The 16,529-nt window shown below is 43.1% G+C and overlaps 1 protein-coding gene across 4 annotated transcripts in view; it reads left to right on the top strand.

Annotated features, from left to right (window-relative positions):
• The window catches only part of LOC139458353 (kin of IRRE-like protein 1), a 230,737-nt gene that overhangs the window by 178,640 nt on the left and 35,568 nt on the right, over positions 1-16,529 (top strand). For all 4 annotated transcript variants that reach the window (XM_071239751.1, XM_071239747.1, XM_071239748.1 and 1 more), the window contains one exon: positions 9,092-9,194. In XM_071239751.1, the coding sequence (XP_071095852.1) occupies positions 9,101-9,194 (94 nt within the window). In that variant the 5' untranslated portion in view covers positions 9,092-9,100. The remainder of the gene's footprint in view (positions 1-9,091; positions 9,195-16,529) is intronic.

The following is a 16,529-nucleotide window of genomic DNA, read 5'->3' as shown; positions in this document are numbered from 1 at the left end:
CAGTGACTAGTGACCATTGGTAGAATCCAATTCAAGCTCTGAGCAGTGACTAGTGACCAAAGGTAGAATCCAATTCAAGCTCCGAGCAGTGACTACTGACCAAAGGTAGAATCCAATCCAAGCTCTGAGCAGTGACTAGTGACCATTGGTAGAATCCAATTCACGCTCTGAGCAGTGACTAGTGACCAAAGGTTGAATCCAATTCAAGCTCTGAGCAGTGACTAGTGACCACTGGTAGAATCCAATTCAAGCTCTGAGCAGTGACTAGTGACCAAAGGTAGAATCCAATTCAAGCTCCGAGCAGTGACTACTGACCAAAGGTAGAATCCAATCCAAGCTCTGAGCAGTGACTAGTGACCATTGGTAGAATCCAATTCAAGCTCTGAGCAGTGACTACTGACCAAAGGTAGAATCCAATTCAAGCTCTGAGCAGTGACTAGTGACCAAAGGTAGAATCCAATTCAAGCTCTGAGCAGTGACTACTGACCAAAGGTAGAATCCAATCCAAGCTCTGAGCAGTGACTAGTGACCATTGGTAGAATCCAAGCTCTGAGCAGTGACTAGTGACCATTGGTAGAATCCAGGCTCTGAGCAGTGACTAGTGACCACTGGTAGAATCCAGGCTCTGAGCAGTGACTCTTTTCCTGCACTGTATCCCAGTCTCCAGACATTAACCAATACATAGGCAATGTCTGCTACAGGAAAGACAATAGGAAAGAAAGGTGTGAAAATGTAATGTACTGTAACATGCAACCAAAATGTCAATCAAAAAGAGCTGTCAGAGAGTTTACTTTGTGATGCATACACATGTGGGTCATGACATACGCACATCATCAGGAGCAGTAAACTTGCACACAGCCAGGAATAGTATGTCAGTCACAAACATAAGGTCTGTGGTGTGGATGTAATGTCATGTTTTGTGGACGCTTATCTGTGTGTCAAACATTCCCCTATCTGCATATGTATCACTCTCAGTAAGGTGATAGGCTTGTGAGATGTGGATGTGTTCGGGGTCCGTGCATGTGTAGACCCTGCTGATGGCAGGTAAGGTTGGGATATGCCCCACTAAGACAGTATGTGGCTCCACTAGCTGCACTCGATTTGATGGATGGTCCACACTTGGGTGTGCAGCACAGAGGTGAGGAGAGATGTGTCACATCTGCTGCTAGATGGGCACCAAGGGAACTTAAGGATATACGTTTACAATGTGGTAGAATGATGTGTGTGTTGTTTCATAGGACTCTAAACTATGATCATTTTCTTGCATTAATCTAATGGACCTATTTGCTTCAAGTCCTTTCGACATCGGGCTGTTAAAAAAAATATGTTTTTATAGTATTTCATGTGACCTAGAACAGTGAGAGTAGGATTTTATTATGTTTGTAATGTACCAGCCATATTGTGGCCAAGGGACCGAAGCCATATCTCCTTGCTGGACAAGACACATAGAAGGGAGGCATTGACCTGTGTGTCAGGAGTTATGTCCCAAGTATCCATGGCCACTGCTGTACCATGGGTCCTCCTGAGATTGATTTACAACAGACTCCGTGAGAATCAAGAATCAAGAATTTTTATTGTACAGAACACCCTTGTGGGACAGGGTACAAACTATCTACATATGGGAATAAATATAACTATAAACATGAGAGGTAGATATACATGATGAACATTATATATGGAGATATTACATATTATTTTCATTCATAGTGTATAAACATGGCACTGGCAGCATACACTATAATGATGTAGATACTGTATTGATAAGACACAATAGTTGTAGTAAAGATTTATAGTCATATCTAGATGTTATGTTTTTATGAATTATTTCTTTTGCCGTGACTAATAAATGATTTGGTTGTGCTCAATGGGAGAGGTGGTCAGCATCTGCAGATTGTGTTCAGACCTGGGCAGTCATCATTTCTTGAATAGTTGTGGCTGCATGCTTGTTTGGCAGCTGACCAGACTGCCATCACTGGTTAGTCATGTTTTGACATGGATGGAGAGTGAGATAGACAGCTGGCATGCTCCATATCAACAGGGGGGCATCACAACACTCTGTGTGTGTGTGTGTGTGTGTGTGTGTGTGTGTGTGTGTGTGTGTGTGTGTGTGTGTGTGTTTGTGTGTGTGTGTGTGGAGGCTATACTTGGGTGGAGGCTATAATTAGGTGAAGGCTATACTTGGGTGAAGGCTATACTTGGGTGGAGGCTATACTTGGGTGAAGGCTATACTTGGCTGGAGGTTATACTTGGGTGGGGGCTATACTTGGGTGAAGGCTGTACTTGGGTGGAGGCTATACTTGGGTGGGGGCTATACTTGGGTGAAGGCATACTTAGGTGAAGGCTATACTTGGGTGGAGGTTATACTTGGGTGGGGGCTATACTTGGGTGAAGGCTGTACTTGGGTGGAGGTTATACTTGGGTGGGGGCTATACTTGGGTGAAGGCTATACTTGGGTCGGGGCTATACTTGGGTGAAGGCTGTACTTGGGTGGGGGCTATACTTGGGTGGAGGCTATACTTGGGTGAAGGCATACTTAGGTGAAGGCTATACTTGGGTGCAGGTGATACTTTGGTGGAGGCTATATTTGTATGGAGGCCATACTTGCGTGGAGGCCATACTTGGGTGGAGGCTATACTTGGCTGGAGGTAATACTTAGGTGCAGGTTATACTTAGGTGCAGGCTATACTTGGGTGGAGGCTATACTTTGATGGAGGCTACACTTGGCTGGAGGCTATACTTGGGTGAAGGCTATACTTTGATGGAGGCTACACTTGGCTGGAGGCTATACTTGGGTTGAGAACATACTTGGGTGGAGGACATACTTGGGTGGAGGCTATGCTTGGGTGGAGGCTATACTTGGGTGGAGGCTATGCTTGGGTGAAGGCTATACTTATGTTGAGGCTATGCTTTGCTGGAGGCTATACTTGGGTGGAGGCTCTATTTGGGTGGAGGCTATACTTGGGTTGAGGACATACTTGGGTGGAGGCTATACTTGGGTGGAGGCTAAACTTGGGTGAAGTTTATACTTGAGTGGAGTCTATATTTGGTTGGAGGCTATACTTCGGTGGAGGACATACTTGGCTGGAGGCTATACTTGGGTGGAGGCTATACTTCGCTGAAGGCTATACTTTGATGGAGGCCGTACTTGGGTGGAGGCTATATTTGGGTGGAGGCTATACTTGGGTTGAGGACATACTTGGGTGGAGGACATGTTTGGGTGGAGGCTATACTTGGGTGGAAGCCATACTTGGGTGGAGGCTATACTTATGTGGAGGCTATACTTTGATGGAGGCTATACTTGGCTGGAGGCTATACTTATGTGGAGGCTATACTTGGGTGGAGGCTATACTTGGGTGAAGGACATACTTGGGTGGAGGCTATACTTGGGTGGAGGCTATACTTGGGTGAAGTTTATACTTGAGTGGAGTCTATATTTGGGTGGAGGCTATACTTGGGTGGAAGACATACTTGGATAGAGGCTATACTTGGGTGGAGGCCATACTTGAATGGAGGCTATACTTGGCTGGAGGCTATACTTGGGTGGAGGCCATACTTGAATGGAGGCTATACTTGGGTGGGGGATATACTTGGCTGGAGGCTATACTTGGGTGGAGGCTATACTTGGGTGGAGGTTATACTTGGGTGGGGGATATACTTGGGTGGAGGCTATATTTGGGTGGAGGCTATACTTTGGTGGAGGCCATACTTGGGTGGAGGCTATACTTGGATGGAGGCTATACTTGGCTGGAGGCTATACTTATGTGGAGGCTATACTTGGCTGGAGGCTATACTTGGGTGAAGGATATACTTGGGTGGAGTCTATATTTGGGCGGAGGCTATACTTGGGTGGAAGACATACTTGGATGGAGGCTATACTTGGGTGGAGGTTATACTTGGGTGGGGGCTATACTTGGGTGAAGGCATACTTGGGTGGAGGCTATACTTGGGTGGAGGCTACACTTGGATGGAGGCTATACTTGGGTGCAGGCTATACTTGAGTGGAGGCTATACTTGAGTGGAGGCTACACTTGGATGGAGGCTATACTTGGGTGCAGGCTATACTTTGGTGAAGGCCATACTTGAGTGGAGTCTATTCTTGGGTGAAGGCCATACTTGAGTGGAGGCTATACTTGGGTGAAGGCTATACTTGAGTGGAGGCTATACTTGGGTGAAGGCTATACTTGAGTGGAGGCTATACTTGGGTGAAAGCTATACTTGGGTGGAGGCTATACTTGGGTGGAGGCTTGACAGGACACAACCAAGGGAACATGAGTCATTCAGTGACTGTGGAGTATGTGGCACTCCTATTCTCTCCTGCATTCCCTCATTATTAAGGGTGATAGCTTGCTATTAAAAGACTAGAGTAAATTGATGAACAAACTGCTACCAAAGCTGTACTTGTATACATGCCTACTGGCAGCGTGGGGAGGCAGTTGTTACACCACTGTGGGGTGCTCTGTGCTGGCTGACAGTTGGGGTTGATTCAGTTGGCAGGAATGCTCAGTCTGTCAGGGGCCATCTTGAAGATGTGGATCTGTAGCCATGTTATGTCATGTAGAACAAGCACTGCAGGCTCAGGAGAAAACAGGGAACCGATGCTTGTATTGTCAGTACAAAAAAAAAAAAACAATAAAAAAAAATAGTATTCGCCAAAAGTGGTTTCAAATATGTCTAGTTTTCCAGGGTTCAGAGCTGGGTAAAAACTATTAGTGGATTCTATGATTTGTCTGCTTGGTTGTGTAAATCTGTTACACATCTCTCTCGAATGTGTGATGTATGTCCTTGTTGTTAAGCAGGTGACCAACTTCTGTCATGAAATGATAATTGGTCCTATACAATAACAAAAAATCTCAACATGGTAAGCAAATAAATGTGCCAGGTCTAGCTGGCTTGACCCCAAGAACAATAGGACAGTCCATTGTTATCATAGTGTATTGCTTACGATATATCAAGGAATGACCAAGTGACAATGACCGCAGGTCATTTAATCTGTTCATTGCCATACAGACCTTGCAGATCGAGACTCTGGTAACTGCCCTGAATCCGTATCCAGACTGTATGTAACCACCCCCCCCACCCCACACCCCACACCTCAGTTGTGTTGCAGCTCTTTCTTCACCAGTATACAGTTTATATGAGGAGATCAGTGTTTTGCTCACTGGGCCTGAAAGGCCTTTTGATCTTTAGTTGACCTCGACAGTAAGTTGTCATCATCATGCATTGTCAGTATAGATTTTCAACAACTCTCAAATAGTTTCATGGATTCAACAGAAAATTGATATGAATGTTTGTTACTATGGGGGCTCAAGTTTGTTGAAAGCATCAAAACTGTATTCCAATATGTCCACCTGCTAGCCATCTTTGATTTTGTAGGAAAAGGGTAAAAAAAAGCCTCTTATTCACAACTTGATGGCCAAGAGGCCTGACACTTGGTGGATGAGATGGTCACCATATTTTCAAGTTCAAGTTCATTACAGGCATTATGATCCAAAATCAAATATGGACGCCAGCACTGTCACCATCATCTCCAGGGAAGCTGAAGCTGTTCAAGATGTGGTGGCAATGACTAATTAATTTTTAATCAGAATGAAATTAAATTGAAAATATATATATATAGGTAGTAGTGGGATTCATAGTAGTCGAACACATATGTTCTTCTTGTGCCGTATTGTACAGGTTGACCTTGTAGTTTGACCATGTTCGTAAATAGTCTCAAATTGCTTGACTCAATAAACATAATCACCTTTGTTCAAATCATTAGGATTGTTAGTTTTTGATTACCTATTCACAAGTTCAAACATTTAATTATCATGAAAGGACATAGATAACTGAGCATGATAATATGTCTGTGGTAGATGCAGACAATGTTGAAAAAAAAGTTGTTGTTTTTTAAGAATCTGTTGAACCAAATGCTCTTGATGTCAATACTTTGGCAGTTGGCTGTCTTTGTTGACATTTTAGACTGTTGACAACATACCCAGGTCAACTACAGTGCCGTGGCACTATTTTGGTAGGAGTGAAAACCAGTTTCCCTTGTAATCAATGAAACTGAGTTGAATTTGTTTACTCCGGTTTTCTGTAATTGAGCTTCATACTTGCTAGTACATGGACACTTGCTAGCGCTAGTCTTCAAGTTTTCATCAAATAGACAAGCACAGACAATAGATTCAAACAAAAGATTTTTTTCAGAGAATCATGTTTGTTCAACATCGTTGTGTGATAAATCAAATTATGTTCAATTGTTCACAATTACCAGTTTCCTTGAATGTTTGGTGTGATGGATTCTATAACATAGAACAGAAACTAACAGCTTGAAGAAGGTGCATCCAGACACATGTCTGTGGTAGACAATCTTTGACGCTCCAAGTGTATTTACTCTCCAAGTTACAAAACATGCTGCACGTAATGACATTTACTACTCAGCTCATGGCTGACCATGTGCAGGTTCTTCTTCACCAAGTAATTTCCGCATGTTACAAAGATTGTGTGAGTCTTAGCCACATGATAACATTGTCTGCCCTGGATAGGAGAGTGTGTGTACACATACAGTACACCTTGTGTTCTGGAATAGAGAACACACACATTACACCTTGTGTTCTGGAATAGAGGACACATACAGTACACCTTGTGTTCTGGAATAGAGAACACACACAGTACACCTTGTGTTCTGGAATAGAGAACACACACAGTACACCTTGTGTTCTGAAATAGAGGACACACACAGTACACCTTGTGTTCTGGAATAGAGGACACACACAGTACACCTTGTGTTCTGGAATAGAGGACACACACAGTACACCTTGTGTTCTGGAATAGAGGACACACACACTACACCTTGTGTTCTGAAATAGAGGACACACACAGTACACCTTGTGTTCTGGAATAGAGGACACACACAGTACACCTTGTGTTCTGAAATAGAGGACACACACAGTACACCTTGTGTTATGGAATAGAGAACACACACAGTACACCTTGTGTTCTGGAATGGAGGACACATACAGTACACCTTGTGTTCTGGAATAGAGGACACACACACTACACCTTGTGTTCTGAAATAGAGGACACACACAGTACACCTTGTGTTCTGGAATAGAGGACACACACAGTACACCTTGTGTTCTGAAATAGAGGACACACACAGTACACCTTGTGTTCTGGAATAGAGGACACACACAGTACACCTTGTGTTATGGAATAGAGGACACACACACAGTACACTTTGTGTTCTGGAATAGAGAACACACACACTACACCTTGTGTTCTGGAATAGAGGACACATACAGTACACCTTTTGTTCTGGAATAGAGGACACACACAGTACACCTTGTGTTCTGGAATAGAGGACACATACAGTACACCTTGTGTTCTAGAATAGAGGACACATACAGTACACCTTTTGTTCTGGAATAGAGGACACACACAGTACACCTTGTGTTCTGGAATAGAGGACACATACAGTACACCTTTTGTTCTGGAATAGAGGACACATACAGTACACCTTGTGTTCTGGAATAGAGGACACACACAGTACACCTTGTGTTCTGGAATAGAGGACACACACAGTACACCTTGTGTTCTGGAATAGAGGACACATACAGTACACCTTGTGTTCTGGAATAGAGAACACACACAGTACACCTTGTGTTCTGGAATAGAGAACACACACAGTACACCTTGTGTTCTGGAATAGAGGACACACACAGTACACCTTGTGTTCTGGAATAGAGGACACACACAGTACACCTTGTGTTCTGGAATAGAGGACACACACAGTACACCTTGTGTTCTGGAATAGAGAACACACACAGTACACCTTGTGTTATGGAATAGAGAACACACACAGTACACCTTGTGTTCTGGAATGGAGGACACATACAGTACACCTTGTGTTCTGGAATAGAGGACACACACACTACACCTTGTGTTCTGAAATAGAGGACACACACAGTACACCTTGTGTTCTGGAATAGAGGACACACACAGTACACCTTGTGTTCTGAAATAGAGGACACACACAGTACACCTTGTGTTCTTGAATAGAGGACACACACAGTACACCTTGTGTTCTGGAATGGAGGACACACACACAGTACACTTTGTGTTCTGGAATAGAGAACACACACACTACACCTTGTGTTATGGAATAGAGAACACACACAGTACACCTTGTGTTATGGAATAGAGGACACACACACAGTACACCTTGTGTTCTGGAATGGAGGACACATACAGTACACCTTGTGTTCTGGAATGGAGGACACACACAGTACACCTTGTGTTCTGGAATAAGAGGACACATACAGTACACCTTGTGTTCTGAAATAGAGGACACACACAGTACACCTTGTGTTCTGGAACATCATGTGTTTTGAACAAATATTTCTAGTGTTTCCTTGGCAACAAACTGTACTTAGATTGAAATATGTGCAGGATTTGTTTCCGAAAGCAAAACTGTTTCATATTTTAGTATGAAACACTGCATAAGTATCATGCTGGACTGGAGCCGTTCAATGTTTGGTGTTGTGTTCTGGAATAGAGGACACACAAAGTACACCTTGTGTTATGGAATAGAGAACACACACAGTACACCTTGTATTCTGGAATAGAGGACACATCTGGAATAGAGGACACACACAAAGTACACCTTGTGTTCTGGAATAGAGAACACACACAGTACACCTTGTATTCTGGAATAGAGGACACATACAGTACACCTTGTGTTCTGGAACATCATGTGTTCTAAACAAATATTTCTAGTGTTTCCTTGGCAACAAACTGGACTTAGATTGAAATATGTGCAGCATTTGTTTCCAAAAGCAAAACTGTTTCATATTATATTATGTAACTTTGCATTAGTATCATGCTGGACTGGAGCCGTTCAATGTTTTGGTGTCTCTATAAACAATATTTTCAGTGTTTCCTTGTTTTACTTAATGCACAGTGTCTGTCAGATATTCATCTAGACTGAGTTCGAAAATTGGTGTTTCAATAAGATTTTTTACAGAGTTTCGTCCCTTGCTACATGTATAATGCACATGCTGTCTCAATCGCAGGATTTTATGAATTACAGAAATAACTTTTACTTCAGGTTTCCAAGATGTCTGCGTGGTCACTTCCAGTAGACAGGCACAACTTCCTGCAGACAGTACAACATATCCTCTACATCTGTGTAACTCTTCTTTGCTCAGAAGGTAAGAACATGTGTATCTGGGAGATGGTGTACGCCAAAGTGCCACAGTTGTAACTACATGCACCTTGACACAAGTAGTCACAGCTGGGGGGCCATGACACACTACATTAATTAATCCCTCCCAATCAATGAATAACATCATCAACATCAGTCAAAGGTTAGACAGCCACTTTTCGGTTAGCGAGATAGGTGTTACACAGCTGGTCAGCTGGTGCTCCTGGTCACTGGGGAAGGAGGGGTGTGTCCTTTGCTGGACAACATGTCAGCCTGTGTCAGTTACTTGGGGATTGTGCACACACACCCCAAACACACACAGTTGCCAATACCCTGGCTCCTCCTGGTCACTGGGGGAGGAGGGGTGTGTCCTTTGCTGGACAACATGTCAGCCTGTGTCAGTTACTTGGGGATTGTGCACACACACCCTAAACACACACAGTTGCCAATACCCTGGCTTCTCCTGGTCACTGGGGAAGGAGGGGTGTGTCCTTTGCTGGACAACATGTCAGCCTGTGTCAGTTACTTGGGGATTGTGCACACACACCCCAAACACACACAGTTGCCAATACCCTGGCTCCTCCTGGTCACTGGGGGAGGAGGGGTGTGTCCTTTGCTGGACAACATGTCAGCCTGTGTCAGTTACTTGGGGATTGTGCACACACACCCTAAACACACACAGTTGCCAATACCCTGGCTTCTCCTGGTCACTGGGGAAGGAGGGGTGTGTCCTTTGCTGGACAACATGTCAGCCTGTGTCAGTTACTTGGGGATTGTGCACACACACCCTAAACACACACAGTTGCCAATACCCTGGCTCCTCCTGGTCACTGGGGGTGTAGGGGTGTGTCCTTTGCTGGACATGTCAGCCTGTGTTAGTTACTTGGGAATTGTGCACACACACCCTAAACACACACAGTTGCCAATACCCTGGCTCCTCCTGTGCTGGTGGTCATAAAGTTCATGATGAGCAGTAAATGCAACCTCCAATGGTCTTACTACAAACTTGTACTGGAGACACCACTCCTGGGGGAGTCTCTGAGGTTTGGTACATGTGGCATTTCATCAATGGTCTTGATCTGCTATTATTGTCCCATATTTTTTAAAGTTGCGGAGGAGTGAGACACACGGGTAAATGGCAGCCATGTTTACAGTGTGCAGTATGGCATATGATGCACCTCAACTGGATAACCCCAGTGTGCTGCCACAAAGATGTTCAATCCAAATAAAACAATGTACTGGGAGTAGAAGATAAGAGCAGACTGCAGCAGTCATTCAGGTAATCATGTAAAAGATAATAAACTGCTGTACAATCAGCTGCAGACACTTCACAACAGGCCAGTGCTTTCCCCCCTCTGGGACTTCTACACTGCACTTGCACTCATCTGGAATATTCAGTAAAGTCTGATTCATTTCACTGATAAGGGGGGCTGAGGGGCAGTGAACATCATCAAAGGCCATACAAAAGATGTTGGCACTTGGGTCTACTTAACTTGGAGACCCCTTTGTGATAATTTAGATGTATAAAACTCATGTTCATTTTATTATTGGCTTTTTTATTTATTTGCACATATTGTCATAAGCTTATTACAAAACACGTATGACCCAATCTACCCTGAAGTTCCATCATCAATCCATCCATGTGGTGTCGGGAATGTACCATTGTCATCACTAGGGGTGTTGTAATTGTAGGTGGGCAGGAGCTTGATGCAGGTGTTGCCTTGATAAACAACACAACACATGTCCAGTGTACAAAATGCAGCCCTGCCTGTTTTATGTGGCCAAAGATGACTTGAGACATTTTGCCAAAGCCTGCAAGCTGCATTTAGTCTGAAAATTCAAGAGAAAAGAGTTTGCGAGAAACATATTATATTTATCTCAACCTAGGGAGTGGGCTAGCATAGACACAAAGTTCATGAAAAGGAAGGATGCATTTTGTGTAGCAAGGATCAGCATGTCAGTCCTACTCGGTCCATGTGGTGCAGCAAGGATCAGCATGTCAGTCCTACTCAGCCCATGTGGTGCAGCAAGGATCAGCATGTCAGTCCTACTCAGCCCATGTGGTGCAGCAAGGATCAGCATGTCAGTCCAACTACCCCATGGTCAGGCTGGTAACAGCTAGGCATGATCTGATAGGACACTGAAAGGTACTTGACTCTGAAAGTTAAAGAGGCAATAATGTCCAGACAAAGAGATTACAATGGTAGAAACCAATGTGAGCCATTAGATCTCTCCAGATGACCTGCCCTTTGTGCCAGCAACATGCCTACTCACAAGATACTTTTGTTTATTTGTTTTAGGCTAAATTAAATCAGGTTGCATTTAACATTTTCTTCACTTTGATGTTGGTAAGGAATATGGAGTAATTAAAGCTGTTTACACATGTACTGCACCCTATGTGCAGCAACATGCATTGTAACATCTGCCAGAGCTGTTGTCCCTTGCAAGCTCAGTCCATACTGCTGTAGGAATCAACAGCACACATTACATGGCTGCTGAGCCCACCATATGGCCTGTACGTTGAAGTATGTTCAGAGCAGAGACGACCGTTAAGACTTTAATGTTGTGGGATCAGGTGGGCAATTTACCTACTAAGTTGGCAGAGTGAGTGTTAGAGTCCTGCACAAGTTGCATCTGTCTGGTGAACACGGGCAGCAGCTGAGGGGATTAATGGCAGGTTGAAGGCAAATGTTCACTCACTTATCTCTTCACCATCAATAGGCCACAGGACTTCATGCTAAGATCAGGTTATCATCGCAAGGACTTCCACTGGCAGACCAGTCAGACCATGTCTACAGACCAGAACATCCACAAGTAGAGACCAGCACTAGGGTGCGACATGAAGAACCCAGCACTGTACCTCACTGCACACTGACAGCAGGCAGGGATTGCACTTCAAAATGGCCCATTACCAATCTAATATTGTGTCAGATACTTTACTCACACCAATTTCCTTTTGCAAAATCTACAAAACTCTCAAGCACTGACTTTGCTGGCCTGGATGATCCTTCATGAATGCAGTGAAACTATGATATGGAAGTCATGATAAATGCAACAAAATCCACCAAGCTTAAGAGATAGTTCAATATGTGTTGTGCTGCTTGATTCCCTTCATGACCAACACCTGACCTGTTCATCCAACTCTTGACACATGCCCCTCAGTGAACATGGTATTGTTGCTTCTAGGTTCAAACCCATGACTGGAGGTGTTGTTTTAACACACATGATTCCTCCACATGTGCCCAAGCGTAGCAAATATGTTTATCTATAAACACTGCCTCACCATTGCTTGAATTTCTTCTTACTTAAAGACAGATGTTCCTTGCACTGCAGTCATCTCTGCGACTACTACAGAAACTTTTAACATACTGTCGGATGCCTGTGTGTAACTACAGACACTTTATATACATGCTGACCAATGGCTGTGTGTAACTACAGACACTTTATATACATACTGACCAATGGCTGTGTGTAACTACAGACACTGTATATACATACTGACCAATGGCTGTGTGTAACTACAGACACTTTATATACATGCTGACCAATGGCTGTGTGCAACTACAGACACTTTATATACATGCCGACCAATGGCTGTGTGTAACAACAGACACTTTATATACATGCCGACCAATGGCTGTGTGCAACTACAGACACTTTATATACATGCCGACTAATGGCTGTGTGTAACTACAGACACTTTATATACATGCCGACCAATGGCTGTGTGTAACTACAGACACTTTATATACATGCCGACCAATGGCTGTGTGCAACTACAGACACTATATATACATGCCAACCAATGGCTGTGTGTAACTACAGACACCCACCAACTGTATCTGATGGAACCAAATGCTTGATGCCGCTCACCAACTGTATCTGATGGAACCAAATGCTTGATGCCACTCACCAACTGTATCTGATGGAACCAAATGCTTGATGCCACTCACCAACTGTCTCTGTTGGAACCAAATGCTTGATGCCACTCACCAACTGTATCTGATGGAACCAAATGCTTGATGCAACTCACCAACGGTATCTGATGGAACCAAATGCTTGATGCCACTCACCAACTGTAGGAACCAAATGCTTGATGCCACTCACCAACTGTATCTGATGGAACCAAATGCTTGATGCCACTCACCAACTGTATCTGTTGGAACCAAATGCTTGATGCCACTCACCAACTGTATCTGTTGGAACCAAATGCTTGATGCCACTCACCAACTGTATCTGTTGGATCCAAATGCTTGATGCCACTCACCAACGGTATCTGATGGAACCAAATGCTTGATGCCACTCACCAACTGTAGGAACCAAATGCTTGATGCCACTCACCAACTGTATCTGATGGAACCAAATGCTTGATGCCACTCACCAACTGTATCTGATGGAAGCAAATGCTTGATGCCGCTCACCAACTGTAGGAACCAAATGCTTGATGCCACTCACCAACTGTATCTGATGGAACCAAATGCTTGATGCTACTCACCAACTGTACCAGTAGTAAGTTTGACTTATGCTTAGTCCCTGAAAATATATTAATTTGACAGAAACAAGCATCTACATTTAAATTGAAAAGGAGCCTCATTTAGATGGAAGATTATGGAATATCTAGAATTGCTTTATTTAGGGCCACAGCCTTGCAGTAAGTGCTGGGCAGAAGGGAATAGAGCGAACCCACAGTGGAAGCTGGGCAGTAGCCAGCTACGGATACAGGCACAGGACTTAACATATTCTGTGGGAATTCAAGTTGAATTTATTCAGTCAGGGTTGAACAGCCAAGGACTCGCTATGTGATCCCTCCCTGTTCAAACTTATGTGTGAAGTTAGACATCTTTAATGATGGAATGTGTGTGGCAATATAGGCCAGCCTAGTTCCCCATTACTAGATATACTCTCAGTCACTGTTGGGAATATAACACTACAGGTATACTGTGGCATTGCATTTTCACATCTAATTCATCATGGCTAGTGGATTGTGGCAATCACACCAGTGACTGGCTGTATTCCCATACTGACCTGATAATCATGTAGCAATATTGGACAGGTATGCTTGCAAATCCCAAGAGGTAATTGCTTAGGTATTTGATAAAATTGAATGTTTTCCCCTTCTTTGACAAAAACTGTTGACGACCAGCATGAGGTATTGATTATAACAGTGTTTAAGTCTTTCCATCCATCTCTAATCTACTGTGTACCATTAAGCCATCATGTTATTGGGAAAACAGAGAAGATAATCGCTGGAATACAAACCACATGCTGTTTTTTGTTGTGCAGGTTTTATGTGGGGAGCTGAGGCTGATGGTGGCTTTCTCCCATTGTAGGGGAGTACTTGGCTTGAGGGACATGAGGGTAAAGATGGACAAAACAAAGTAAACCAGACTTTCTGAAATAAGAAAAGTTTATCTGCAATACTGACCTTGCATTTGAACATACATGCATGAAGGCTGCCATGACTGGAGCCACTGCAAGGCAGAACTGCACATCACTTTCTTCACTATTAAGGTTATCAAGCTCAGTACAATATGTAGGATCATATATATATTGGCACTTTCTAAGCCAACTGAAAATAAGGAGTTTATGTTTCCTGTCGTGTTTTTAATAAATGAATGAAACTTATTCCTATTACAAGTGTAGGTTTAATCACTGATAAGATTTTGATTTTAGCTGTATTCCTGCTGAGGGTAATGCACGGGCCGAAGGCTGGGCCGGGATGTAGGAAGTGCTGCCTGATAGAGAGCCCATTAATTCCACAGCTAGTGTTGATTAAAACATCTGGTGTATGGCTAATACCACAGATAAACCATCAGCCCTAACTAATACACAATGGAATTAGACAAGAAATAGGTGATTGTCTCTATAATGAACCCTGCATGCTGCAAGAGGTGGTACGTATTACCAAGACAAGATAACCCCATCCCAAAACTATGACCCCTTTCAAAGTTTTATGCCAGTTTTTGCCCTGGCGCATTCAATCAGTCCCCCTCCTATGTCAGAATGTCCTGTTTGGGGAAATTTATGGCTACATTAATTGGGGTGTCTAGAACAGAGAAGGCTATTAATTGATATTTTTATCCATCTTTGGGATGTGACTGGCGTAAATTGAACAAGTGGAGGCCCAAATCAATACTTAATTATTTTATCACATGATTATGGCCGTTGGAAGCCACTTTGTGAAATAATTCACATTTTCATGTGACAGTCCCATCCATTGAGGACCACAAGAACATGGTGTTGCTCTTTGAAAATGAAGTACATAAATTTAGCTTGACTGGAGAATATTTTGGTAATATGTATACGTCTGACAAAGTGTGCAGTGGATCAGAAACAGGTAGGCCTCCTCCACATTTCAACTTCTTACATGTCCAATGTGGGTTAATCCATGTAAAATATACACTCTTAGATTCATCAATAAATTGAAGTATAAGGATATCAAAGTGAGGAAATTGATTTGTGTCAGCCAGAGAGTAAATGAAGTTTAAAAAAAAACAATATATACATGTTGTCATTGCTATATGAAGCCAAGCATTCTGATTTTGTTGGAATATTAGAGACAGTTGGCTGAAAGTGGTATGCGTAGGATCACTTATAGAAAATATTTCTCTCACCTGAATTATCTTGTCAAGATGGAAATAAGAATGTGTTAACAGCTTTCAGAACAGACTGTTAACATTTTTCAGAAGCAGGATTACATGTGCTGAATGTGAATTTGGGATAGATCATGATAACATCATTATCTCAGACTCTTTGCTCATCCAGTTGTATTACTCTTGTAAATGTATTTCAATTTTGTGCAAATATCCTGAATCTATTATTTGTTGTTGGCAGCATGTTGTCATGTTACACACCCTGAATCGGTAATATTGCTGGCAGCAGCACATTGCAGCAGACAGCTCTGTGTGAGTGGGGTAGCATAGGTCTTCATCAACCCATGCTGGATGTATAAGGCGACTATGCTTGTCATAAGAGGCGACCACTCAGGTGGTCAGACTCGCTGATTTGGTTGATGCATGTCATCGTATCCCAATTGCATGGATCGATGCTCTTGATGTCAATCACTTGATTGTCTGGTCTAGACTTGATTACTTACAAACTGCCGTCATATAGCTGGAATATTGCTGAGTATGGCGTTAAACAACAAACAAACAAACTATGTTAGTGAGTGATGTTATATCTGCAGCAGCCAACAATGGGGGAATCAGGGCTGAACTGTAAATAATGATCATCACTATCAGGTCATGTTGGCAGATGTCAGGTCATGTTGGCTGATATCAGGTCATGTTGGCAGATGTCAGGGTATGTTGGCAGATGTCAGGTCATGTTGGCAGATGTCAGG

Source organism: Haliotis cracherodii, unplaced genomic scaffold (assembly GCF_022045235.1).
Source record: "Haliotis cracherodii isolate W230 unplaced genomic scaffold, xgHalCrac1.p SCAF_12, whole genome shotgun sequence".
NCBI lineage: Eukaryota > Metazoa > Mollusca > Gastropoda > Lepetellida > Haliotidae > Haliotis > Haliotis cracherodii.
The sequence above is the reverse complement of the archived record's forward strand: the minus strand, read 5'-3'. Positions and strand labels throughout refer to the sequence as shown.